This window comes from Notamacropus eugenii, chromosome 5 (genome assembly GCF_028372415.1).
Source record: "Notamacropus eugenii isolate mMacEug1 chromosome 5, mMacEug1.pri_v2, whole genome shotgun sequence".
Taxonomy (NCBI): Eukaryota; Metazoa; Chordata; class Mammalia; order Diprotodontia; family Macropodidae; genus Notamacropus; species Notamacropus eugenii.
In genome coordinates this window covers 29,432,650-29,459,171 of record NC_092876.1, presented here as the reverse complement: position 1 = coordinate 29,459,171, position 26,522 = coordinate 29,432,650, and the positions used below count along the sequence as shown (strand labels likewise).

General features: G+C 54.5%; 3 protein-coding genes across 10 annotated transcripts in view; 2 read left to right on the top strand and 1 right to left on the bottom strand.

The window, feature by feature from the left end:
• ZNF541 (zinc finger protein 541) overlaps positions 1-2,727 on the top strand; it is a 29,405-nt gene extending 26,678 nt beyond the window's left edge. For 2 of the 4 annotated variants that reach the window (XM_072608140.1, XM_072608144.1), the window contains 4 exons: positions 245-333; positions 1,347-1,487; positions 1,707-1,888; positions 1,976-2,727. In XM_072608140.1, the coding sequence (XP_072464241.1) occupies positions 245-333; positions 1,347-1,487; positions 1,707-1,888; positions 1,976-2,147 (584 nt within the window). In that variant the 3' untranslated portion in view covers positions 2,148-2,727. The remainder of the gene's footprint in view (positions 1-244; positions 334-1,346; positions 1,488-1,706; positions 1,889-1,975) is intronic. The other 2 variants (XM_072608141.1, XM_072608143.1) reach the window with 2 other exon arrangements.
• On the bottom strand, positions 175-5,274 carry LOC140503825 (uncharacterized). Of its 4 annotated transcripts, none has more exons than XM_072608151.1 (2): positions 4,456-5,274; positions 175-262 (listed from the first exon to the last, which is right to left on the bottom strand). In XM_072608151.1, the coding sequence occupies exon 1, from the start codon at positions 5,195-5,197 to the stop codon at positions 4,463-4,465; it is 735 nt and encodes a 244-aa protein (XP_072464252.1). In that variant the 5' UTR covers positions 5,198-5,274; the 3' UTR covers positions 175-262; positions 4,456-4,462. The 4 variants fall into 4 exon arrangements, with proteins under 4 accessions (XP_072464252.1, XP_072464255.1, XP_072464253.1 ...); XM_072608154.1 differs by lacking the exon at positions 175-262 and adding an exon at positions 357-479; XM_072608152.1 differs by lacking the exon at positions 175-262 and adding an exon at positions 3,006-3,521.
• Positions 5,275-5,451: 177 nt separating this feature from the next.
• On the top strand, positions 5,452-26,467 carry NAPA (NSF attachment protein alpha). 2 transcript variants are annotated; one of them, XM_072608149.1, is made up of 11 exons: positions 5,452-5,770; positions 13,583-13,662; positions 15,604-15,720; positions 22,125-22,171; positions 23,134-23,211; positions 23,334-23,389; positions 23,476-23,560; positions 24,554-24,658; positions 25,101-25,169; positions 25,732-25,782; positions 25,900-26,467. In XM_072608149.1, the coding sequence occupies exons 1-11, from the start codon at positions 5,673-5,675 to the stop codon at positions 25,999-26,001; spliced, it is 888 nt and encodes a 295-aa protein (XP_072464250.1). In that variant the 5' UTR covers positions 5,452-5,672; the 3' UTR covers positions 26,002-26,467. The 2 variants fall into 2 exon arrangements, with proteins under 2 accessions (XP_072464250.1, XP_072464251.1); XM_072608150.1 differs by lacking the exon at positions 25,101-25,169.
• Positions 26,468-26,522: the final 55 nt, after the last annotated feature.

Genomic DNA, 26,522 nt, shown 5'->3' with positions numbered 1-26,522 from the left:
ATATTCCCAAAGAGCTCCCTGTGGCTTCTGGGCCCCGCAACCTCCCAGGGTCGTGTGGTCCTGAGTGAGAGACTCTTTCCACAGCTCAGGGCAGAGGGCAGGAGGGAGCGCTTCCTGGGGAGACGTGGGTTAGGACTCAGTTCCCTTTGGAGCTTCTCAGGAATGGGGCGGCTCCTTTTTTGGTCAGTGTAATAGGACTTGGAGGCCCAAAGGGAGAGTCACACTTTTTCCCTGCGGTTGGCAGGTTCAGACATCTGGACTCCTGTGGAGAAGAGGCTGTTTAAGAAGGCTTTCTGCGCCCATAAGAAGGACTTTTATCTGATACACAAGACGGTAAGGATTCATTCTCACATGGGCCTCAGCTTGTGGGTTCAGCGCTCCCCAGTACCCTTGTTAAGCAGTGATATTGGCTGCTTGGCAGAAAGGCCAGTGGGCAGCTCAGGACAGGCGGCAGGGAACGACGGTCCTTTGGTCACTGCCTGGTAACAGTAACAACAATTTCTGTAGAAACCACAAACATCTCATTTCATCCTCCCAACAACCCTGCCAGATAGGTGTGGAAATTGAGTGAGACAGGTAAAGTGACTTGCCCAGGGTCATGCAACTAGTGAGTGTCTGAGGCCAGGCCCAGTGCTCTATTCCCTGCACTGCCAACAGCCATTCTCTTCATTCAACTCTGGGTATTCCAGAATGAAATGACACAGTCAATAAGCAGATATTTAATAAGTGCGTACATTGTGCCTGCCGGGCACTGTCGCTGGGCACACAAAAAGGGGCAGAAGACAGTCCCTGAGGGGCTCACAGTCTGCTAGTGGAAGAGAACAAGCAAGCTCTGTTTATGATAAATAGGAAATCATTTCCTGGGAGTAAGAGGAGCCCAGAAATGCCAAACACCTCTCAGAAGTGCTCAGCAGTCACGTGACTCACTCAATGTTGCCCCAGGAGGAAGGCTCAGAGCTAGGATTTGAACCCCAGTCTTTGGGCTGCAGGGCCACTAGAGGAGCCATGGTGCACAGAGCACTGAACCTAGAATCAGTTCAGATCAGGCCTTAGACACCAGCTGTGTGATCCTGAGCGAAGCACTTCACCCTCTTTGCCTCAGTTTCTTCATCTGTAAAATGAGCTGGATAAGAAAACGGTATCTCTGCCAGGGGTCATGGAGAGTCAGACAGACTCGACAGTAAAGCTTGTGGCTGCAAATCCAGTGTTCTTTCTCTCAGGCCATGGAAAAGCGGGTGGATTTGCAGCTTAGTAGGGCAGGAGTCTAGAGTTTGGTTGGCAAAGTCAAGGCTGTCATGAGGCCATGTGAGCATGTTCTGTGACCCGTTTCCATTTTCTTTTACTAGATTCAGACAAAGAATGTGGCCCAGTGTGTTGAATATTATTATATCTGGAAAAAAATGATCAAGTTTGACTGCGGCCGAGCCCCAGGGCTAGAAAAGAGGGTCAAGAGAGAGCAGGATGAGGTAGAAAGGACAGAGGAAAAGGTAGAAAGATGCTGGGAAACCTGAGGGGTTGGGGTTCCCAGGGTCCCCTCTATCTCTGGGTGGGGGTCCTGAAGGGAAGGGCCCATATAGGAAACCACGTCCTGACTTTTCCTCACTCTTGCAACCCTCAGTCATTAGGACTTCCTCTGGTAGGGGTCTTGTGTCTCTGGCGTCTGAACTCCCCAGAGTGGTGGGATCCTAAGCATCTCCTCTCCTCAGGTGACCTGCAGCCCTCGAGACCGGCTCAGTCACCGGCCAAACCCAGAGCTGAAGATCAAAGCTAAGAGTTACAAGAGAGAGGCCAGTGTCTCCTCCAGCCCAACCGCTGGCCCTAAGAGGACACCTGAGCCGCCTGGGAGTGCTGAGAGCCAGGGCGTGTTTCCGTGCCGAGAATGTGAGAGGTATTTGCCCTCCAGAGCCCTGCTTGCTCAGCATCACTTGGTCCTCTGAGGCCCTTGGACATGCCATTCTCACCACTCTCTCTTCAGGGTGTTTGATAAGATTAAGAGTCGAAATGCCCACATGAAGCGCCATCGCCTGCAGGAGCACGTGGAGCCTCTGGTCAGAATGAAATGGCCCGTGAAGCCCTTTAGGAGCGAGCCACGAGATGAGGAAGATGAGGAGGAAGCTGGGGCGGAGGGGGGCCCCCTCCGGTGGTAATGGGAAGGCCAGGATCCTGGGGGGGCCTACCTGGCCGGGGCCTCCGACTTGGAAAGAGCCGGTGACCAGGCCTGGAGGAGCTGCTGGGAGCTTGGCCCAATGGGGAGCATGCCCCAATGTGACCACAATTTCTCTTTGGGGTCCCGTTAAATAGCTCGGGTGTCTGATGGGGCAGCCACATCCTATGTTGGGTCATAATTAGGAACGGGGCAGGAAACAGTCATTGCATGATTGTTAAGGCTGTGTGGTGTGGATGTCCAGGCCCTATACCATTCAGTTGGGTGACCTCTCCCCTTTTTCCAATCATATCTCTCTGGGGGAGAGAAAAAAGACAAAAAGTTGGATCCGAGTAGCTCTTAAATCTTTGCCTAAGTTTTGGGGTTTGTTATTTTTGTTGGAAAAGGCCACGATTTCAGAGAATCAGTGGGAAAATACCTTCATAGCGATGACATGTCAGGGCCTCCCTCACGCAAGGAGGATCCTTCTGCGTTGAGTCCAAGGTCCTGTGGTGACTTGTGCATTGTTTGGTTTTTTTGTACGTGCCTACTGTATAGCTTATTAAATTGGGTTTTTGAATGGCTCTTGGTGTGCTGCTGGGACTTCTTAATGCATCAGAGGTCTTCTGGCCTGCCATTTTTCATCCTGTTCAGTTGAGCAGTTATAAAACACCTACTGTATGTAGCGCATTGGAGATACCTCTGGGAAATAGAACTGGAAATAGCCCCTGGCCTTAAGAAGGAACAGGACTAAGACATTTACCCCCATAAGTAAAGGAGATCATTGTGGGGTGGGTGGGATATCAACTGGGGAATCACCAAGCAAAAGAGGAGGGGACAAAGAACAGGCACCAGGGATCGGTTCATCAATCAATCTGGGAACATTTATTAAGTACCTACTACGTGTCAGGTACTGCATGCCAAGCATCTAGCACACAAAAAGAGGCAAAAACAGTCCCTGCCTTCAAGGAGCTCACAGTATAATAGGGGAGATAAGCAAATGTATCCAAAGCAAGCTAGATACAGGAATGAATGTTTCCTGCAGAACAGAAAATAATTAACCGAAGGCACTAGTATGAAGAGAGGTTGGTGAAGCCTTCCCATAAAGGTGGCAGGGAAGGTGTTCCAGGCCCTGGGAGTGACCAGAGTGCTCAGTGCCAGGAGATGGGGGGGTTTTGTGGGACAGCTCACTGGATGGGATGTGTGGCATGAGAAGGGTGGGGAGGTAGGAGGGGGCCAGGCAGCATTTTCTATTTGCCACTGGAGTTTATTGGGGGGAGGTGGGGTGTGATCAGACCTGGATGGACCTCCACCCAGGCAGCTGTTGTGGTAGTCCAGGTGTGGGGTGACTGGAGCCTGTACCAGGCTAGGGGCAGTGCTGGAAGAGAGAAGGGGGTATATGACAGCTCGGAATGGGGGGGAGGGGAGAGCTAATGAGTACAGGATGGGTCCTGGGCTGTGTGAACCTGAGGGACTGGGGGTGAGGGGCTTGCCAGCACTGGAGGTGAAGTTTGTGATTTTACTTTGAGACACGTCTGGTATGAGTCTACTGGACATCCAGTTTGAGCTGTCTGAAAGGCGCCTGGAGATCAAGAGAGGCTGGGGCAGGAACAGGAGACTTGAGAGTTATCAACGCTGCTGTCCATTGTGTCCAACTCTTTGTTGAACCCTTGGCAGAGATACCAGAGTAGTTTGCTATTTCCTTTCCCATGGCCACAGATAAACAGGGTCAAGTCACTTGCCCAGGGTCACACAGCTAGAAAGTATCTGAGGCCAGATTTGAATGAACTCAGGTCCTCCCGATTGCGATTGCGGTGCTCTAGCCATTGTGCCCCCCCAAGTTATCAGTATAGAGATGGTAATTAAATCCATGGGAGGGAATGAGGTCACCAGGTGAAGTAGCACAAGGGGAGAAGGGAAGACAGCCCAGGCAGGAACGCGGGGGTCAGAGGGCACGATGTGAAGGAGGATCCAGCAAAGGAGAAAGAGGGATCAAGAAAGGGAGGGACAGGAGGAGAGTGCTCTGCAGGGCCAAGGGCTGCAGAGGTCAAGGAGAATGAGGACTGAGGAAAGGCCACTGGATCGGAGATCATCAGTAACTTGGACAGCGCGGTGTTGGCATGATCAAGTCTGAGGCCGCGCTGTCGGGCTCTAAGAGGACAAAGTGGGGCCCCAGGATGGCATGTTTGTGGGCGCAGGGAATCATCCCCTAGAGAGGAAGGGATGAAATGGGATCAGCCTCGTGGGGAGGGCAGTGATGGAGGAGGGGGCAGGAGGACCTGCGTGATGCCGGTGAGGAAGAGGGAACTCACCGTAGCTTCAGCCTTCCCGGAGAGGAGGAGGTAAGGCTCTCGAGCTTGGGGCGGGCCGAGACATCAGGGATGGAGGGGGGGCGGGCCGGCAGCACCCACCGAGGGCCCAGCTCGCGTCAGAGGAGCTGCGGGATTTCCTCCACCTCCCTTCAGCAGCCCGGGGCAGCCGCTGAGCAGAGGACGCCTGGGACAGGCAGTGGGCACAGAGCCTCCCTGGAGGCGCCGGGCAGTGTCGGAGGAGGAGGTCAGCCTGGGCCGAGGCGGGAGGAGGCGGTCGCTGGCTCTTTCTGTCTCCTGATCCGTCACGTGAGGGAGCAGTCCCTCGGTCCGTCTCCGGAGCCCAGGTTCCCAGGAGGGCAGGAGCCCCGTGCCTGGGGCGGGCCGGGAGGGGGCCGGGCTCCCCTTCTTCCTGGTGACGCCGGAGCGGAGTGGGGAGCTCGGCCGGAGAGCCCCGCCTTCGTGCCCTGGGACACTCCGGCCAGCGCAGAGAGGGCCACGTGGGGCCAGTCCTCCGCAGTCGCTTTCTGCCCTTGGCGACGGCGCACTCAGAAAGCAGCTGCTCGGCTCTCCGCATGCGCCCTGTGGCCCCCTGGGACCTGGGTCTTTCACCTTCATTCCCTGGTTTGGTCAACAGAGGGAGAAGACCCAGTAAACAGGCCCAGCAGCCTGAGCATGCGCCTTTGCGTGGTGTTCCAGCGGCCGCGCAGGCGCATTTCATTGTTTCCTCGGCCCACCTCGACATGCCATGACAGCGCCTATCAAAGACGCACGCTTACCCTCCCCTAGCGCACGCGCAATGGGTGGAAAATCCTTCCTACCCCTTTTCTTCGGGTAACCACAACATCCGGGGCAAGGGGGGCGGGCGGGAGGCGAGGCATCGGGATGGGAGGGGTGAAAGTTAGGAAGTTGTCACCTGATGCTAGGTATCTTGAGTCACGTGCTGCAAGACCGACGGGAGGCAGGTCTGGCGAGAGGACGGCGGGCAGGGATTGGCGCACAGGAGTCACGCGGCTCTACGAGGCTGGAGGTGGAGAAAGGGGGTGTGCGTTGGGGCGGGGCCCACCGGCTCGAGGGGTCGGTGATTGGCCAATGCGGATCACGTGCCTCGCGTCTGCCGCCGTCCTCCGTCGTCGTCGGTCGTCTTAGCCCTCCTCTGTTGTGGTTTCCCGGCTCTGCCCTGCCCCTGTGCCCCCCGAGACTCCGGCCGCTTCCCCGCCATGGACAACTCCGGCAAGGAGGCAGAGGCGCTGGCTCTGCTGGCCGAGGCCGAGCGCAAGGTCAAGAACTCGCAGTCCTTCTTCTCCGGCCTCTTCGGGTGAGAGCGGCCGGCCGGGGGGCGGGCCAGGGAGGGGGCGGGGAATGAGGGGACCCGGCCTGGGACTGGGGGGGTTGGGGAATGAGGGGACCCGGCCTGGGACTGGGGGGCGGGGAATGAGGGGACCCGGCCTGAGACTGGGGGGGTTGGGGAATGAGGGGACCCGGCCTGGGACTGGGGGGGTTGGGGAATGAGGGGACCCGGCCTGGGACTGGGGGGCGGGGAATGAGGGGACCCGGCCTGGGACTGGGGGGCGGGGAATGAGGGGACCCGGCCTGGGACTGGGGGGCGGGGAATGAGGGGACCCGGCCTGGGACTGGGGGGGTTGGGGAATGAGGGGACCCGGCCTGGGACTGGGGGGCGGGGAATGAGGGGACCCGGCCTGAGACTGGGGGGGTTGGGGAATGAGGGGACCCGGCCTGGGACTGGGGGGGTTGGGGAATGAGGGGACCCGGCCTGGGACTTGGGGGGTTGGGGAATGAGGGGACCCGGCCTGAGACTGGGGGGGTTGGGGAATGAGGGGACCCGGCCTGGGACTGGGGGGCGGGGAATGAGGGGACCCGGCCTGAGACTGGGGGGGTTGGGGAATGAGGGGACCCGGCCTGGGACTGGGGGGGTTGGGGAATGAGGGGACCCGGCCTGGGACTTGGGGGGTTGGGGAATGAGGGGACCCGGCCTGAGACTGGGGGGGTTGGGGAATGAGGGGACCCGGCCTGGGACTGGGGGGCGGGGAATGAGGGGACCCGGCCTGGGACTGGGAGTGGGGTGTGTGAGGAGGGGCCCTGGGAGGGTGATGAGGGCCCCGGGGAAGGGAGTCTTTGGCTAGTGGAAAAGGGTCAGCCCCGGGGATGAAGCCAGACAGCTGCTGCTGGGGGGGAAAGGGTTTGGAGCCTGATGGTCTCTGTTCCCATCCAGGCTCTCCCATTTACTAGCTGTGTGACTGTAGGCAGGCCCTGTGACTTCTGTGGGCCTCAGTTTCCTCACCTGTAAAATGAGAGGATCCTGCGGGCAGTAAATATTTGATGCCTTGGAGAGTTTAAGGAGGGGAACGTAGGACTGAAGAATGTGAGGAGGGGATATTGGGGTACCAGGCAACTAAAAACTAAGGAAGTGGAGGGATGGAGAGTAGGGAGAGAGGGGGAGGGTGTGTGTGGTGGGCATGGAGAATTGAGAAGGGAAATAACTTGATTGTTTGTGCCTTTAATTTCTTTCCACTTCTCTTTTCTCCCTCGTGAATTCCTTGAAAGCAAGAAATGTGTCGCTTTTAATCTTTGTAGTTCAGGGAACTTCCAGAACAATTGTTCATAATAAACTTTGGTTGCCTTGATTTGAAAGAGGTAAGGAATATGGTCTAAAGCAGGGATGGAGAACTGTGGCCTCGAGGCCACATGTGACCTCCGAGTCCTCAAGTGCAGCCCCTTGGCTCAATCCAAACTTTATAGAATAAATCCCCTTATTAAAAGGATTTGTTCTGTAAAACTTGGAGAAGGTCAAAAAGCCATACCCAAGGACCGAGAAGGCCACATGTGGCCTTGGGGAACAGCTTGCTGGCGGGCACAAAGAAAAAAGACTTGGAAGAAAAACTGAGGAAGAGGGGCTAGAAAGTATAGAAAGCTGTATTAAGAAGGCCTGCAGTATTGGAAGACCCTGGAATGGGGGCACTAGATCTGGAAGAAAAAGTGGGGAGGAGAATATTCAGATACTTGGACATGGGAAACAGTGAGAGCCGAGAACTGGAAGTGGAGAGAAGCTGGGGAGTGGGGAAGTGAGTGTTGACAGTTACGTGTCTGGAATTCCCAACTCCCTGCATTGGACAGGGATTTGTTTTCCCACTTATTCCCAAGAGAAAAAGTTAAAGTTTAACTTAAGGGGAGGGTCACGGTGAGACAGTTCCTTGGAGGATTTCGTTTACCTTTTGCTTGGAGTGTTGAGGCCTTGTAGCCTGAAATGTGATTTGAGGTCTCAGTTTGATAGGTCCTGCCTGAATACCAGTCCTGTGGTCAGCCCTGCTTGTGCCAGCCTGTACTGGGGGGAGGGAGACACCAGCTGATCATGAGGATTTCAGATCATAGACAATACTGCCCATATGAGGGGCAATGTACTGTGAAATCTAACAAGTGGCCTGGATTCTAGAACCTCTCTCAGAAACTTGGCCTGCACTTGGCCATGGTTTTGGACTAGATGACCCATAAGCTAACTATTCTAGCTGCAAGTTGTGATTTTGTGACTCAGCACTGGAAGAATCGAGAGAAGCAAGCTGAATGTTGATTTACAAGGCATCCCATTCCATTTTGGGATGATTGTGATGGTTAGAAGGAGCATCCTAGAGAAATGGAAGCTTGGCTTGAGCCTCAGAAGTTTGTAGGTGGGTGTTGCTTGGGCAGAGAGGGATAAGGCCCTGCAAATGGTCAGAAAAGGGGTGAACAGAAGTAAGAATGAGACTAGCCTAGGTGCAGGGCTGGCTTGTGGGCACATTGGATGTTAGGTCAAGGAGCCAAGAAGCAGAGCATCGTTCAGAGCTCTTTCTAATCTGTGTGGCTCAAGAGTCTGATTTGGGAAGGGAACATCTTGAAAAGGAATCCCTTCCACAGCATCCCCCACATGGAGTCATCACATAATGGAAAGTCCTGCTTTTTTGAGGCAGCCCTTTGGAACATTTCTAGTTATGGAGGCTGTTTTCTCTAGATTGAGCCGCTCTTTAACCTCTGCTTACTGTTCCTAGTTCTGCCTTGTAGGGCCAATCAAAACAAGTCAGACTTCTTCCTGATTCATTCTGGAGGCCTTGGCATTCTTTCTAGTAGGCCCGTTGATTGCACCTCTCCATTGAAAGGCAGGCCCGAGCTGGCCCTTTTGAGCCATTTGGGACAGAGACGGCAGAGGAGACGGCTGGAGGGAACTTTGCCTCCAGCTCTCACCCTGGAAATGTTCTCTACATCAGCTGCCTCTGGGCCCACCAGTGTGCGTTTGTGTGGTGCACAAGCTGTCTTTGATTCAGAATGCTAGCTTTCCTTTTTCTTTTTTCTGGCCTTCTGATGTAGTGAATGGGAACATGACACAAAGCGAGAGCCATTTCTTTGTCCCCTTTTGTGCAGCCAAATTAGTGTTTTTAGAGGGTGATCATTCTGAAGTTGTTTGGTGGGGAGGGCCTCTCTCCTGAGGGCCTGACTGGGTCCCTCCATGTATTTGCTGCCACATGATGCCTTCCTCTTCTCTAGCCTCTCCTCACTGACCTTGATTTTGAGTAGGGAAGAAAAAAAAACCATGGGCGTCTTTGTGTACATTCAGTGTGGCATCGCTCTTTGCCATGCTTTGGGGAAGGAGCCCTGTTTTGGTTGTGGTGGCATGTGTTGGATGGGTTTCCTTTAAACAAATCCAGCATTGCCTCCATCTTAGCTGAGCATTGGAAAAAGATGGACACTTCCTTTGGCTTCCAAACTTCCTTTGGTATTGAAACCCGAAGACTCAGGCCCCAAAGTATCTTTCTTGTACACAGAATTCATTCTCCTGCTATATTCTTCTAGAAATGGAGATGCATCTTCTCTGGTCATTGATTCGGTTTATATTACATCCCTCAATTCATCACGTAAAAGGTGTCATTTCTTACCTGGCTCAGGGCAGTCAGCACACATTTATAGTACAGAATATTTCTAGGTTTCTTATTATTACAGTGATCAAACTGATCACCAGGTTATAGGCAGCAGGCAGAGCGGCATTGTCCCAAGTCTTGAAGGACATGTTCATTTTCCTATTCTTGCCTTGATGCCCCTCCAGCTCCACATGGCCCTGTGAGTGGCTGAATAAAGGAGGTTTGACACAAAGTGCTATTTTCCAGCATCATTCCAGTTCAGGAACAGGCAACTGAGAAATGTTAATCCTTCCTAGGAAATATTGGAAAAGAGAGAGTAAGACTTTCCTCTGGCCTTGGATGTGTTAGGGGCTGCTTCCCCAGCCTTCTGCTGTGGTTCAGCCTTCTGTGGGGCCTCCCTGGCCTTCCCAGCCCTGGCTACTGCAGGACCAGCCTGCTGCCTCCAATGTGTGATGACACCGGAGTGTGGGTCTTGTGCAGAGAAGGGTTCCCTGACCTGCGGCTCCATAAAGTGGGTGGTCGATGCAGCCTCAGGTTCCTGAGGGCAGGATAACTTGTCATTTTGGACCTTGTCTCGGTGCATTGCAGATAGGAAAGGCTTCATTCATGTTGGATTCCCTGAATCTTGATTACTGTGTCCTGGACGTGGGACAGCTTAGCAGGCTCTTTTCCTCAAACTGGATTTGATATTCTAGCTGTGGTCTGGTCAAGTAGCACTGAAGGGACACTGTGCAGAGTGCTAAAGCACAGGCTCTCATTTGCTCCTCACAACAGTCTTGAGAGGTCAGAGGTATTGTAATCCTCATTTTATAGTTGGTCAGCATTTGGTAAATGCCTTCAAGGAACTCCCAGTCTGATGGGAGAAAGCTGAGGCAGGCAGCCCAGGCCGGATCAACGTGGAAGAAGACACAGCCGCCCCTAGTTTGGCCACAGATTCTCGCTGGTGGGGCCTCAGCTGGCTCTCGGCCCTTCCGAGCGTCTGTTGCTTCCCTGGCAGGCTTCTTCCTGGCAAAGCCAAACTCTTCCATCTGGCAGTCGCTAGCAGCTGGCGCCTGTGCCAGCAAGACCTGAGAAGACTCCCTTCCTGCTCACCATAGAGACGCAGAGAGTGTAATTATAGATGCCCCAACTCCAGGCTGGTCCGAACCAGTTTACTCTCTTCTGGTCTGTGAGCAGAGGGTTCAGGACCAGCCTTGGGAGCTGAGGTCTGCTGTGATTGAGGGTGGGCACAGGATGGGGGGGGGAGGGTCGCATCATGACTCCTGGGGAGGGCTTCAGAGCAGGCTTTCACCTCATTTTCATCACTGTTTCAAAAGGCAGTTAGGTGCCTCTGGAGCACTGGAATTGAAGGTGGGACATACCACTTAGTCCAGCCTGTACCCTCTGGCACAGCGATTTGAGCTTCAGTTTCCTTATCTGTAAGAGGAGATTCCTTCTTCTCTTGCCTACCTCAATTTAGTCAGAGGAATCATGCCTTGGCAGGCTGCAGTATCTTATTGAGAGGCAAGTGCTTCGGTCTGTGATTAGAACGGCCCGCCTTTGTGTGGATGCTTCGGGGGAGGCAATTCTCACAAAGTCCCCTTTGCTAGGGTGCTTCCCACAGGACCCATCAGCACTGTGTCCCACACCCTGGGAGGCTTGGAATCCAAAGACCCGGGTCCAGCAGGGACCCTGCCCCCTTTACCTCTCTGGGCAGTGGTATCCTCTCTCTGTCAAGGCTTGGGTTCAGTGGCTCCTGAGGCCCTTCTGGCTCTCTAGAGAGCTCTGTGTCAACCAATTGCCTGGTTATGACTGAGAACAGGAAGAGGGAGAGCCCTGTGGCCCAGGAGTCAGTGCTGAGGATATGCTCTGTGTGAGATCCCTTGTTTTCCTGGGTCTCAGTCACCTGTAAGAAAAGGGGGCTGAGCTAGACCATCAGACTTAGGGCCGGAAGGTCATGGGAAATCATCTAAAGAGGAGACCTGAAGTGAGGATAAGGGAAGGTCCAAGGAGACCTCTCCAGCTGACTCCTTGAAGTGCATGCTGGGAGTACAGCATGCCTACTGGCAGAGGGCAGTCACTCAGGGGCAAGACTATCTGGGCCGATGGAATCAGGGGCATCATCGCATGCCGTACCCGCTATACCTCCTCCATTATAGTAGCCTCAGCCCCAAGCTGAGCCACAGTGGGGCTGAGATGGGGGAGCAGAGGGCTGCAGGGACCAGAGGCACCTAGTGCTTGCTCTGTTCACTTAAGACCATGACATTGCAGAATTTTAGAATCTTAGCATTGGAAGGTCTTCAGATGTAATCTGGCTCAGGGCCTCAGCTGGACCTTTGATGGATGCAGGAAGAGATGATTCTCCCTGCCTTGACCCCCTTTGAATCAGAGTGTGCTCACAACCTTTTGCCCCCCCCCCCCGACCCCTCGTGGCTGACAGCTTATGGACTTGCAGGCAGGGACTTGGGGGGGGTGGGGAGGTGGCCAGGCCTGGGAGGAATCTCTGTCCTTCGTTGGACAAGAGAGGCCCAGGTCTCACCAAGTGGGGAGTTCTCCAAGTCCTCTTTGCACCACCCACCCAGTGGTCCTTGCATTGTTCTCTGAGAGGACCCTGGTGAAAGCAGGCAGAAGTTTTGGAAGAACTGCAGGCAGCACTCCCCCAATTGTCTAGGTTCAAATATGAGATTGAACGGATTCTCTTAAAATGAAATTGAAGCCTGTGGGAGTTGCTTTTGCATGCAGATATGTGTTGTTTAGCCATGAAAGAAAGATTTTATGAAAATCTGATAATATCCAGGTTCTTTTATTGGAAAAGCCAAAATGGGAGGGAAGGTGAGCCTGGAGGAGGGAAGGGGCAGGATCTGTGACTGAGGCAAGAGTGGTGAATTCTAATATCCCTGGAGGGCCTGCCTGGACTGTGGAGATATTTTACAAATGAGGAAACTGATGCCAGGAAGACTGCACTACCCTTTGAAGCCACTGGGCCAACAGGTCCAGTGTCCTTTATGCTTTGCCACACTGCCTTTGGAAAAGACCTTGACACAAAGGAAGACATACCCCCCCCAAAAAAGTGAGTCCTGAGTCTGAGAACAGCTGGAGTCAGGGGCTGGTGCCCTATCAGGGGCTGGGGGAGGGGGTGGAGTCACCAGGTCAGGCTTTTCTGGATCTCTTCTGTCCCGAAGTTCCTGGGGTCTGTGAGTCCCTCTAGGGACCCAGGCAGGTGCTTCCAGGAAGCTGAGCTTTTTTGGGGGGGCAGGGGGGGAGGTTTGGTTTAACCTGAAGCTGTTTCTACATTTGCTTTGAGATGATTGACTCTCTGATCCCTTTTCCACTGAGGGCCTGAAAGCAGCTGTCATCATGAGGCAGCAACATCCCCTAGGAAAGGGATTCCTAATCTTTATCCCTACTTGTGCCAGGAAAGAACATGGTCCTATGTCCTGGCCCCAAAACCATGTGGGCTGGCGGTCTTTCAGGACTCAGTAAGAGCCCTGTTCTAGGGGGAAAACAGGTGCTGTCCCAGCAGCTCTGCTGGGAGAACACGTTTTATTAGTCATCCGGCCAATATTTACTGAACATTTGCTGTGTCCTGGGCACTGTATTTGGCATTCGAAGGGCTGCAGACCACTGGAGCCAGGATTTCTGCCCCTAGGGAGCCAGCTCCCAGACTAACTCGAGAAAGGAAACCTTGCTGGATTATCAGATATTCATTGAGCACCTACTGTGTACAGGGCATTATGTTGGATGCTTGAGTACTAGACCTGACTCTGTTGCTCACCTGAGCTGTGTGACCTTGAACACCAGCTCATCTTTGGCACTAGACAATGCCCTACGCCAGGTGAGAGAGGTACTGAGGAGTGGAGAAGGAATTCAGAGGGCATAGCTTGGCCCACATGGGGTTCCTTCTGAGCAGTCCAAAGAAAGCAGACTTTTCCCAGTGCAGATCACCAAGCATGCATTAAACTGCAGCAGCTCTGTGTGATGTGTGAGACACTTCCTCGCCCCCTCCTTCTTGAGGGCAGTGCCCACAGCACTTGGTGACCAGGTTAGTGGTGTGTCTGATGGGAGGTGGCTCTGCTCATTGGAACCTGGAACTGGGTATAGGCTCAGGAGAGGAGTGAAAGTCTCCTGGAGCAGGGGCAGAGGCCCTGTCCGTGCCCACCCCTCCCTACAGCACTGCTCTCTTATTTCCTCCAGCCAGTTTTACTCACCAGACTCCTTAACGTTGATCATTTTTTCTCCTCCCTCAGAGGCTCATCCAAAATCGAGGAGGCGTGCGAAATCTATTCAAGAGCCGCGAATATGTTCAAGATGGCCAAGAGCTGGAGCGGTTTGTATTGTCTTGTTGCTGCTTTTAGGGTCTTTCCTGGTCTCCTCCACCATTCCCAGAGTTCTTCAGGCTGCCTGGAGTGTGGAGCTGCAGGGGACCATAGGGATAGAGAGCCCTCTGAGTCTCAGGCCAGGGAGCAGCATTACCCCAGCTGGCATCTGATTTGGGACAAGAAGCCCAAATTTCTCCCACTCCCCCTGGCCTGGACTGCCTTCTTGTTGAGAGCAGGTTCAGTCCCTGCTGTTCAAGATGGGTTCTTTGTAGCTTTTGGGTCTCTAGGATTTAGATGTCATTCTACAGAGGGTAGGGATAGAGAGGTGCCTTTAATCAAGGTTAAACGTTTCAAGCTATTTTGAGGGAGCAGGAGCAGGAGAGATGACTTTCAGATATTAGGGTCTAGGACAGGGGTGAGGAACCTGTGGCCTTGAGGCCACATATGGCTCTCTAGGTCCTTAAGTGTAACCCTTTGACTAAATCCAAACTTCCCAGAACAGATCCTTTTATTAAAGGGGTTTGTTCTGTGAAGTTTGAATTCAGTCAAAGGACAGTACTTGAGGACCTAGAGGACCACATGTGGCCTCAAGGCCACAGGCTCCCCACCCCTGGTCTAGGAAAAAACTTTACCCTCCAACTGCCTCTTTGCATTCTCATCAGAGGCGGATCCCACCAGGGAGGTTCTTACATTCTTGGCTTTGGGGAGGCCTTCGGTTTAAAACGAGGGACATCCTCACTCTGTGCTGGGCAGACTCTGTCTGACGCAGCCTGTCCCATTCTGGGCTCCCCATGTGAGGAAGATCGTTGTTCAGACAGGAGAGAGTGGCCAGGCCTGAGGCCTGCGGATAGTCTGGAGACATTCGGCGTATGTGGCCTGGTGAAGATCAGACTGAGTCGGGAGGGTTGTGGGGAAGAAGGATTGGGCCTGCTTTCTCTCTGTCCCCAGAGTGGTGGGGTATGTGGTTGAAAGTAGTCTTTAACTCTGCCATTTGAGCCATCCTGATGAATGGACTGCCAGACAGAGTCCCTGCTCCTGAGGGGCTTCCTTCAGGCAGACCATAGCCATTGATGAGGGTTTGGAATGAGAAGTTTTGTGGTGGAGGGGCAGGGGCTTCTGGGTAACTGTCCAGCATGCTTTCTGAGAAGTTGAGTGCCTTTGAGACTCAGTCTCTGGGTTTTTCAGGAAGTGGAGGGACCTTGGTTCCAGAAGGTTGTAGATGTTCCCCTGCCAAAAAGCAGGGGTGGACACAGTGGATACAGTGTGAGTTTGGGTCAGGTGGTGAGAAGGAATCGAATCTGGCTTCAAGCCCTGCCATGGCTTAGTTCTTCTAGCATCTGTTCTAAGAGAACCACGGTGGACACCCTCAGGAAGTAGGAACTTGGAGTTCCTACTAGAGTGAAAGGGTTGGTAGTTAGACCTCCCCATTCCCCTCTCTGTAATGAGCCAGGGAAGGGTGGGATCTTGTGAGGAATACAGTGTGAATGGCCTGTGATGGGGAGTGGGCTGGGAACTGAACAGGGGTCAGTGGATGGAGATGAGGAAGGGAATGCCAGCAGGGCTTTCTGCCCTTTCAGAAAACTCTGTTTCTAATCATCCAGGCTCTGCCAGCCCTCAGCAGCTGTCCTTTTGAGTGGATCCTTAGATGGAGGGAAGGGTCGGTGATACATCAGGGAGTGAGCCCCGCTCTGGCTCTGGCCATCTGGACGTAGGGATCCGAGATGTTGGGGGTGACTGGGCTGGCCTTGGAGCTGCCACCCCAGAGGGTCCTGCCTCCGGGGTCATGCTGGCTCCCTTCAATGAGCTTCAGCCCATTCCTCCCTTTCCAAGGGCCTGGGAATTAGCAGCCTGCAGGAGGGAGGGAGAGAGGGAGGAAGGCCATGGTACCTGGGGACACTCAGATGGTGACAGCATTTTGTGACTGAGCAGTGCCCTGTGCTTTGTTCCAGCTGCTGGAAATGCGTTCTGCCAGGCAGCCCAGCTGCATCTCCAGTTGCAGAGCAAGCATGATGCGGCCACCAGTTTTGTGGATGCAGGGAATGCCTTTAAGAAAGCAGACCCCCAAGGTGAGGGGTCCAGCAGACATGGGGCAGGGAGGGCTGGGACGCCTGGGGAGGGGGCAGCTGCTGGGTCAGCACTGATGCACACCTACTCACCCCAGTGTTCACTGTACATTTGGGCCTTGTCTCCTTTCCACCCTCTTCCCTGAGTCTGGGAGCAGAATCATGGAGAGCTGGTCTGTGCCCTTTTCAGAGCTGATATGGGGGCTAGAGGACAGAAATAAAGAAAGGGCCAGACTGGTCCATCACAATGTTGGAACGGTCTGTGAGGGAAGGGAACTTGAAATGAGAGAGGAGTGGGGGCTGGACCGAGGGCTGGGAGGCAAGGTACTGCCCTGAAGAGGGCTGGCTTCTGAGCTGTCCAGAAGGGTGAAATATCGCATGTCCCCTCCAGTTTGCCACTGGTGGCAGAGGATTGCAGATTTCAGGGTTTAGAAGCCATTGAGCTCTCACTTTATAGATTGGGAAACCAAAACCTACAGAGGCTAAGGGATTTTTCCAAGGTCCTGGAGTAATGAGGAACATGTGGTGGTCACGCTCCCATGCCTCAGGCTCAGGCCACAGGTCTGTACTCATCTGCCCAGGTCCCCAGGATGATGAGGAAGGTCTGGTTCCCGGCAGTGCGTGTACCTCTACCCGGCTGCTGGCAGGGTCCGTGTTTACAAAGGACAGCCTCCTCCTGGGCTGGCAGTGCTAGTTAAAATGGAGAAGGGAGCTAATTATCCAGATAATTAGAACAACACAGGCAATTCAGAGTTCCTTGTGGTGATGGTGCTGTTTTAATTTGTTTTTTGTTGGGGTTTTTTTTTTAACCTGACTCATCGGAAAACAGTGCCATTCATGCTTGTCCTTTTCACAGGTGGCCTGAGGGCACTGAGGGCTGGAGGCCAGACCAGCTGGCCCTGGGGGCCCTTGGTCAGCCTGAGCCATCACTCCTTGAAGCAGCCTGAGTGACTGTGCTCAGCGCTGCCTTTGGATTTTGCTTCTTTGTCTTCTAGATCAACCTAGGGGACCATGGGAGAGCAGAAAAGGCCCTTGTTATGTGTGGGGCAGGGCAAGGGGGCTGAGGCTTGGGGGAGTCAGACTGCCCTGGCCATGGTGTGGCCTGGCTCAGGTCCACTCTTTCTGTGGCCTTTCCGGAGCCGTCGACTCAGCCAGATGAAGTCATGGTGCATGAGCCAGTGGAAAGTCTGGCAGCCTTTGCCCAGCCTGGGTGTACTGGGTCCCCCACCCCTGACCCCAGACAACTGTATTACTCACCCAGTGTGGGCAGAGGGCAGCCATGGCACAGTGCGGGGGAGGTGCAGCCCGACCCTTGGGAAGCTCCTCACCCTTGGCTATTCCTCCATCTGAGGGGTCGTAGGGCAGTCAGTCACTAAATGCTTATTTGACACCTACTGTGTACCAGGCACTGAGTGTCCTGGAGCCCTGCCGACTTGGATCTCTTCCAGGCTTGGCTGGGCTTCCCTGGAGCTTTCGCATGTGCCTCTGTAGGCTGTGGTCAAATTTCTGCTGAACAGCTCCATCAGAAGTGAACCTTGTCACCCCCTGGGCTCCGAGGTGCCATCACAGCTTCCGGCACTCTCTCCCCATGGGCCTGAGAGATCCTTGGCTCCACTGTTGTAGGCAAGCTGCTTCCCTTGAGGAGGCAGCAACAGGAGCCGCTCTGCTGGCCTTTCATCACTGTCCTCTGACACCGCTGACCCTTTTCTATTCCCAGCAGGGTGGTGGCCTTTGGTGTTGGGGGAGAGGGATCTCTGTGGTCCTGATCACCAACGCTGCCCTCCTTGCCTGTCACACTAGAGTCTCTTAACATGATGGCTTGGAGCCCTGGGGCTGCTTCTTGTCTTCCCAGAGCGCAATGAAACTCGTCTGCCTGGCTGCCGTGGGCCCCTGACAGTGGTGGCTGGCATGGAGGGAGAGGAGGGCCCACTGCCCCCTGGGGCTTACAGAGGATCAGACAGTCCAGCGTAGAGCACACCTGGTCTGTGCCAGCTGGGAAAGATGTCGGCTTGTCTGGGCCACAGCCTCTCTTTCCTGTTTGTCCCATTGGTCCGCTTCTCTCCCCAAGCCCAGGCCTTCCTGTCTTCCCATCTCAGCCATTTGAGCAGCCTCAGAGGCTGGCCCAGGCAACTCTCTAGTTTCCTCAGTGTTCTTGAGTTGGTTTTTTAACATTCATTTTTAAAAATTTTCAGTTCCTAGTTCTCCCCCACTTATTAAGAAGGCAAGTCACATGAGAGCAGTTACACAGGTGAAGTCACGTGAAACATAATTCCATATTGTTCAGTCGTGTCCCACTCTCTGTGACCACCCTTGGGTTTTCTTGGCGGAGACTTTGGAGGGCTTTGCCATTTCCTTCTCCAGCTCATTTACAGATGAGGAAACTGAGGCAAACAGAGTGAAGTGACTTGCCCAGGGTCACACAGCTAGAAGTGTCTGAGAGGGGAATTGAACTCAGGAAGATGGGTCTTCCTGACTCGCCCAGCACTCCGTGCAGTATGGCACCCCCCAGCCCCGATTCCCTCTTGGCTATGATTTGGTTTGTTTTTTGTTAAAGCAAGAAAAGCAAAGAAAGTGAAAAAAGTTTCACATGGTTACAAATTGCCCTCCTTGTATTAGAACCTAGACGCTATGCTAGGAGATGCTAATGTAAGGTGGAAAAGAGAAGTAAGTCTCTGCCACCAAGAAACTATGAGCAGCTAGGTGATGTAGTGGGTAGAGCAGCAGGAAATCCCCAGCTCAAATCTGGCTTCAGACACTAGCTATGTGACAATGGACAAGTCACTTCACCCTGTTTGCCTCAGTTTCTTCATCTGCATAATGAGCTGGGAAAGAAAATGGCAAACCACTGCAGTATCTCTGCCAAGAAAACCCCCAGTGGGGTCATGGAGACTCAGACACAATGGAAATGACTGAACAACAAAAAGATGTCTGCTTCAGTCTGGAGTCAGGCTGTCACTTGTCCCTCCGGAGGTGGCTGGCGTTTTGCATTGTGGGTCCTTGCGAATTGTCTTGGATCACTGTATTGATCACAGCAGCGAAGTCTTTCACAGTTGGTTGTTGTTAACAGTGGTGTTCTCACTGCACAAGTACACGCTCGTGCTCACTTCGCTTTGCATCAGCTTGTGTAAGTCGTCCCAGGTGTTTCTGAACCTCCTACCTTGTCATTTCTTCCAGCACGGTGGTATTCCATCACATTCACACAGCACAGCTTGTTCAGCCATTCCCCAAGTGATAGGCATCCCCTCAGTTTCCAGTTCTTGGCCACCACGATAAGAGCCGCTAGAAATAGTTTTGTCCATGTGGCTCCTTTTTATTTGTTCTCTTTGGGATACAGACCTGGTTGTGATATTGCTGGGTCAGTGGGCACACGCAGCTTTGGGACCCTTGGGCGTAGTTCCAGATTTTTCTCCAGAATGGTCGGACTGATTCACAGCTCCCCCAAGAGTGTCCCCACACTCCCTCCAGCATCTGTCACAGTGGCCAGTCCAGTGGCTGTGAGGTCGTACCTCACACTTGTTTTTGTCTCGTATCTCTTGATAGCTTGTCAGTGTTCTTTCCAGGGCCCTGCTGCCTCTGGGGATCCTTCACCCCTCCTTCACTTCCCTCTGCCTAGGTTGGCTTTGTTCCAGACTCACTTTCTCTTTGCCCTGCCAGTTTTCCCTGCCCTTCAGGGCCCCCCTTGGGTGCACTCTCTTCCATCATACCTTCCCTGGAGCCCATTTTCCAGCTCATGCTGACTAGATGACCAGCTTTCAAGGTGCCCACTTGGTGTCTTGGGCCTCCATGGCAGCCTGGTGAAGCCTACAGACTCCTCCGCTGAGTCACAGTTTTTGTTTTTTAAATCCAGACCTGAAGGACTACATTTAAGTAAGAGATGAGTGAAAATTAAAATGTCTCACTCCTTGGGGTCCTTGGATTCCAGGTGAAGAGCCCTTGTTCTTGGGCTTATCAAATGTTCCTTTGCTGCATGTCAGCCCCAGATCTCTTTGTGGTCGTAACCCTCCTGCTGTTCCATCTCTCCCTCCCTTGCTCTGCCCGCTAGTTGACTGATGGGGCTGTGAATGCCTGGCTGTCACTCAGGCCCTCCCTGCAGCAGGATGGTCCGTTTATACACTGTTGGCTTCCAGAAGCCATTCCAGAGCTTTGCTGTTCTCCTCAAGCCTCCCCATCCTTCCCATCCCTCTCTCTCCGAACTGAGAAGCTTGGCTCCTCCCCTGCAGAGAAGATGAAAGCCCTTGTCTTCTCCTCTGTCTCTCAGGAGCACTTGACCTCCTCTCTCCTGGCTTCTGACAAGGAAGTGGCCCTTCTGCTTGTCAGGGAGAGCTAGCTAGCTCCTCTTCACCTGTGGATGCCGCTTCCCCAGACCTGCCACCCCCTAAGCTCCTGGTCCTGTCCTCCCCTCTAGAAACTGTCTGGGCCTCATGGGTGTTTCAGGAACACTTTGAGGCAGTATCTGGTGGATTGCTATGTTTGTGGAGGTCAGGTTCCTCTTGGACCTCGTCCCAAGTGAGCCTTGTTTGGAGGTGGCCTGGGCATCATCTCAGGAGAGGTGTGAGATGGAGGGCCTGCTCTGCTGCTAGTCCTGGGATTCCTCTCTGAGCCTCAGTTTGCTGATCTGTACAACAAGTTGTAACAAGAGAAAGGATTCTAGGACTTGTCTGTCTCAGCTGGCACCTCAAGGAATGGAATAGGTGGAGGCCTGCCAAGTCAGTTCTGAGCTGAACCCCAGACTCAGTCTGGGGCCCACAAGAACACTTGTCCCCTTCACACAGGGGAGTGACTATTAAGATGGATGCCAGAGCCTGTCCAGGAGTCCCACCCAGGGAACGGGAGGGAGGGGAGACCAATCTCAGGAAAAATGGGGCCATGGAACTGGCTTGTTTCTCTCCTGTCCCTGGCTGGGGCTGTTTGCTATTCCCAGGATGAGTGTCCTTCTAGGAATGAGCAGGAAGCTTTCTGGTCCTGAGGCCTCCAGTGTCCTGAGAAGGGTGAGCCCATGCTGAAGGCCACTCATGCTGGGTCTCTGTCCTCCAGACACCAGGGAGAGCCAAGAGCAGGCATTGCGGATGGGAGTCCCAGCCATGGGTGTGGAGCCCTCCTTACTCCTGAGGGCACCAGGCAGGGTCTGCTGCCTGCGTTATCACAGATGTGGAAGGAACAGGACAGTGTGTCTGGCATAGTCCCTCATTTATAGAGGAAGAGACAGAGGGGCCAAGGTCACAGCAATCCTGGACCTGTGATGAGAGCAGCCACTTGAGCCCTGAGCCAGGGCTCACCTTGCCCTTCCTCTTGATTGGGTGGGGGAGGGCTGGTAGCCTTTACCCTTCCCGCTCACTTCCCCTCCTTCCCCTCCCTGCATCCTGTCTTTGCTTTTCCCTGGTTTCCCCTGTCCTGGAGCCTCACCCCACATGCCCTCTCCTCTCTTATTCTCTCATATCTGGATTCTGTCACTTGATCATGTAGAGTGTTTGGCATTGGAATGGATGCTTCTGGAGGGCAGGCACTCTGTTCTGCTTCCCATTCCACCACCACCACCCCCCACCTTAAGGAAAGGTTTGTTGATTTGTTTGAAGTAGCCCTGTTATGGCTGGGGGCCAGCTGTGGCTGGCGGGGGTTGATCCCCACACTCCAGGAAGACACACAAAATCTGCCTTGGGGACGAGGGGGGCACACGAAGCAAGAGCTTGCAAGGAGCGCTCGGACCTGGGCTCATCTCCAATGATGGGGTGAGGGGAAAGATTGCTTCCTCATTTTTGTGCCTCATTTGTCTCATCTGTAAAATGGAAACCGTATTATATTTTCCATTTTCCCAAGGTATTGTAAGGAAAGTACTACGTAAAGAAGCTGTTGTTGTTGTCATGAACGCTTAGGGCATCCTGGCTCCCTAGCTTCCTCCTCCACTCCTGTCTCCTTCCTGAGAGTTGGTGGTACATAGCTATGTTAAAATTAAAATAAAAATATCTGCCTCAAGAACTCAGGTCTTTATGTGCTAGAAAATGAGAAAATACTTCCCACCCACTTGTCTTTTTCTCTCCTCCAGAGAACTTGTCAAAAATAAATAAAAAAGGCCCAACAAAAAAATGTAATTCCTATAAGAGATAGTAAAATGAGGGGAGCCCACTCCATGCCCCCAGCTGCTGTCCTGGGCTCCCTGCTGTTGGGACAGTTTGGGAAGAGACAGCCCAGGACGGTTGACAGCCATGGGGGTGAGGGGGCTGACTTCCTTAGGGCAGCTCCTTCCCCCCCAGTCCTCTGCTGCCCAGGTGCAGGCTGGGGCAGGACAGAGGCATTTCTTATCCTGCCTTTCTCCAGCAGCTCCCCAGGTGTCTCTTAGTGGGCAGTAGAGGGAGGGTGGGCAGCTCACAAAAACACCTTCTGTTCTCATCTCCTCCCCTTTTTCTCCCCAGAGGCTATTAACTGTTTGATGAGAGCAATTGAGATCTACACAGACATGGTAAGATTTGGGGACCCTCTCCCCTTCCTGCTCCTCTTGGTCACACTTCGCACGCACTAGGTGATCAGTACATCGATGGATTTATCAGGAAAGGAAGGGACTTTGCTGCCTCCTTCAGTGAGGAGGCTGGTAGTCACAGAAACACCTGTGTTTGGGATTGGTTGTAGCCAGGAGAGGTGAGGCCAAAGGGCCCAACAGGCAGGGGGAGGGAGGAGAGGATGAGGGAAAACACCACCTGCTTCCCTGGGCCTGGCCCTCCTAGCCCCAGTCTCAAGGGCAGGAGGGGTGGCCTCATGGGGCTTATTCCCATGGCCCAGAGATGGAAGTGCCTGGCTCCAGGGCTCCCAGCTCAGGAGCTGTGTAGGCTGGTGCTTCTCCAGCTCTGCTCTTTTCCACGCAGGGGCCCAGTGTCCCAAAGCCCCTGGAACCTCTGCCCACCTGAGGGACTACTGTGGGCGGGCAGGCAGGAGAGACAGCTTGGACGAGGTGCGTTGGCAGTGATTTGTGGTGGCCGTCCAAGGACACTGACAACACCTGTGAGCCCCCTGTGTCCTGTGTGCCAGCTCCCAGGAGGAGACCCCGGCTCTGTGTCCTTAGAAGGGAGCTGCTGGGCCAGAGCAGGATTTAAATTCTGGTTTCTCCTGACTTCAGGCTTAGGAAGACCCAAGTGCAAATCCAGCCCAGCAAGTAGTCATGCCGACTCCATTTTGCCTGTTTCCTCATCTGTAAAGTGGAGATAACGAGAGCACCTAGCTCCTAGACTCATTGTGGGCATCGAGTTAACACATGGCATGTCCTTAGCACAGGGCCTGGCACAGCAGCCTTGCTCTCGTCCTATCTGAGCCTGGGGCCTCCCTTCCTGGGCCTCTGTCAGATCTGTGAGGTGCAGGGTGACGAGGACCCCAGCATGCAGGGGTGTGCCAGATCTTGGGGTCCTCGCTGACCCCAGCCTACCTCCACAGGGCCGCTTCACGATTGCAGCCAAACACCACATCTCCATTGCTGAGATCTATGAGACGGAGCTGGTGGACATCGAGAAGGTCAGCAGGGCAGAAGCTGCCTCCTGGGGTGGGGAAGGGCAGAGCCCCTCTCCCCCATGCTTCCCTGCCCCCATCCCTCTCCTCTCCAGGATAATCCCTCCAGCTGATATGTCTCTCCACAGGCCATAGCTCATTATGAGCAGTCTGCAGATTATTACAAGGGGGAAGAGTCCAACAGGTAACTCCTTCTCCCCAGCCCTTGCGTCCCATGGCTAGACTGGCAGGATTCGCTTCCTGGCCCTCACTGTGCCCTTCTCCCCACAGCTCTGCCAACAAGTGCCTGCTGAAGGTGGCTGGTTATGCTGCTCAACTGGAACAGTACCAGAAGGCCATCGAGATCTATGAGCAGGTGGGTGACACCCAGGCCCCCCTGTGCCATTCTCTGTTCCATCTTCCATTCTTCCATTCTCCCCCAGGGTGGGAGGCAGATTGATGGCTGGGGAGAAGGGCACCCCACATACTACTGCAGGCTTCATTCCAGAGCTGGCACCCCAGGGGCCTAGGGGTGTGTACTGTCATGCCGTCTGCCACTTCGCAGTCTGCCAGTCTCCTCCCACCCCACACAAGAATCCGCTGGTGCTGTGGGAGGCCATCATGTGCCCTGTCCATGGTGCTCCAAGTACAAGGCTTGTTTTTGGCTGTGGGTCCAACCCATGGAGCCGGGGTTTGGGGATGGAGAGGTCCCTGGTCCAGGAGCAGGGATGCAGAGGTGGAAGCCAGGGTGAAGCCATGTCTCAGGAGGTCATCTTCAGTAGAGGATCACCGCACTTCTGCAGGAGCATGGAGTGGTTTGGCCCAACAGCTGTCATTATTCAATCCCTCCCTTCCTACCAAGGCCACAGTTACGTGCTCTAGGGTCACATCACAAGCCCTTGATTTTGAGCTCCTGGGCCCAAGTGAAGCCATGGCAGAGGCTCTTGGGCTGAGTGTGGTTGGGAGGGGTTGGTGGAGAAACCACCCAAGCTTTGACATTCCTCAGGACAAAGGGAAAGGGGAGAATGTCAGTGGTGAGGCTCCTAGTGGCTATAGTGGGATGGGAGAGATTTCTGCCATATGTGGTAGGTTCAGCCTGGTCTAAGAGCTAGGCATCTGGGAGTGGGGGAGAGATGGGTGGGCACCATCTTTTCATCTGCCCCTCAGTACCCCTGTTCTGCCAGCCCTTCCCCTCCCTGTCACGGAGCAGGCACTGTGTGGGGTGGCCATCTGGGTCCCCATGGTGATCTGTGGTATTGGCTGCCTCCTGCATCCTCCCTCCCACTCCTGCATCCATGGATGCCTTTTAGCAGGAGCCTCTTGGGTGCCCAGGCCCCCTGGGCAAGTCCTCTCCTACTGTCATCTGCAGGTGGGGACAAACGCCATGGACAGTCCCCTGCTGAAATACAGTGCAAAGGACTATTTCTTCAAGGCTGCCCTATGTCACTTCTGCATTGACATGCTGAATGCCAAGGTGAGAGTCCCTGAGCCCCCCCACTCCTCCCTCTGGGCCCTGCCAGCCCAAGGCACTTGTGGATAAGTGGGGCATTGGGATTCTCCAGGCCCTTTATATCCCCACTGAGTCACCCTCCCATGTGACATTCCACTCCTCTGCCTCCATCTTGGAACCCCAAACCGCATGCCAGCACATTTCTGAGGCCCCCTGGAGGCTACACCTCATTCCAGAGGAGAGGGTGGCGGGGATGCCGCCTTCTGCCCCCATCAGCACCTTCTGCTCTGAAACCCAGCTTGACCTGGGCAGAGCTCCAGCCAGTGCACCCTGGCAGCGGCATAAAGCTGGTCCCCATCCCTCTGCTAAGGAGAGGAGAGGTGTGGCCACCGCATCTCACATTGATTTCTCTCGTCTCCCTCTCTGCCCCCCATCCTGCGCTGCCATGGCCATGTTCCTCTCCCAGTTGGCCGTACAGAAGTATGAGGAGATGTTTCCAGCTTTTTCTGATTCCCGAGAGTGCAAGCTAGTCAAAGTGAGTGTGGAGGCCTCAGCCCACCCTGAGGGTGGGCAGTGGTGGGGGGCCAGGCATGGGGCTTCTCCCTGCATCTCTCCCCTGAGAACCTCAGAGAGCCATCCAGGGCCCTGAGAGGGAAGGGCAGACCAAGCCTCTGCCCTATGCCTCTCATGTACTAGGAATAGTTGCTACCATTTATCTTAATGTGCCAGGCACTGGGCTACATGCTGCACAAATCTAATGTATGTGACCCTCACAAGGGAGGTGCTGGGATGGTCCTTGTTTTACAGATGAGGAAACGGACGCAGACAGAGAAAGTGACTTGGCCAGGGTCACACAGCCAGCAAGCCTCTGAGGCAGGATCTGACCTTGGATTTTCCTGACCCCTAGTAGACCTCTGGTCACCCTGGAGGCCATTAGAGGTGTCTGTGACAGGCCGCTCCCTGCCTGTACACTCCCTCCTGTCTCCACCCCAGGCAGGCTCCATCTTGGCTTTCTTGTTCACACTGGGCCTGCAGTGGCTATGAATTGGGGCCCTAGGACGTGAGCCCCATTCTCCTTTTCCCTCCTCTCCCTACAGAAACTCCTGGATGCCCATGAAGAACAGAATGTGGACGGCTACACTGAGCTGGTGAGCGGATCCCCAGAGGAGGCTCCTTGTCTCCCAGGCCCCCCAAGATGCCCACGAGGAGCCTCTGCGGGCAGCCCCCTGGACTGGGGATGACCACTCCCTTTTTCCCCCATGCAGGTAAAGGAATACGATTCCATCTCCAGGCTGGACCAGTGGCTCACCACCATGCTCCTGCGCATCAAGAAGACCATCCAGGGGGATGAGGAGGACCTTCGCTAGCCCTCACCCCAAGGGGCCTTTGACCTCCATCGTTGGGCTCCCCCTGACCTCCCCCCTTCCGGGATAGACAGATTGTAGGATGGGTGGGGAGGAGGGAGGTGTGGGGGAGACCCCACTTGGAGGCCTGAGCCCCCCAGCCAGAGGTTGGGAGGGAGGCTCGCCCCCTCCATGCCCCAGCACAGCTGCACAGAACCAGGACTTCAGCCTCTCACCACGGAGGGCCGGGGTTCTCTGCCTCCCTTTGAACCCCCAGCCCCCCGGGGCCCCTCTGCTCAGGCTCTGCCCCCTTTCTATGCATCCTTTCCCCCAGGCCCCCCCACCTCTCAGGTCTGGCCCTTTGGCCCAGGATGCTTCTCCCCTCCCCCTCCCACGCCCCCTCCCGCTGCTGGGGGCGGGGCTCCGAAGGTCCCTTGCACGTGGGCGGCGGGAGGATGACTGGAGAGCAAAAATAAACACTTTTGCATGAGCAGGCCTGGCCTTTCCCCTTGGGGTGGGTCGAGCTAGCCGGGGGGCCTGGGGAG

Bases quoted from the DNA above. Each gene is read 5' to 3' on its own strand.
- LOC140503825 (XM_072608151.1), bottom strand. From the start codon at position 5,197: ATGTCGAGGTGGGCCGAGGAAACAATGAAATGCGCCTGCGCGGCCGCT.
- NAPA (XM_072608149.1), top strand. From the start codon at position 5,673: ATGGACAACTCCGGCAAGGAGGCAGAGGCGCTGGCTCTGCTGGCCGAG. The intron at 23,561-24,553 runs GTGGGTGACACC...TGTCATCTGCAG, and splicing joins CCATCGAGATCTATGAGCAG to GTGGGGACAAACGCCATGGA. The intron at 25,170-25,731 runs GTGAGTGTGGAG...CTCTCCCTACAG, and splicing joins GAGAGTGCAAGCTAGTCAAA to AAACTCCTGGATGCCCATGA.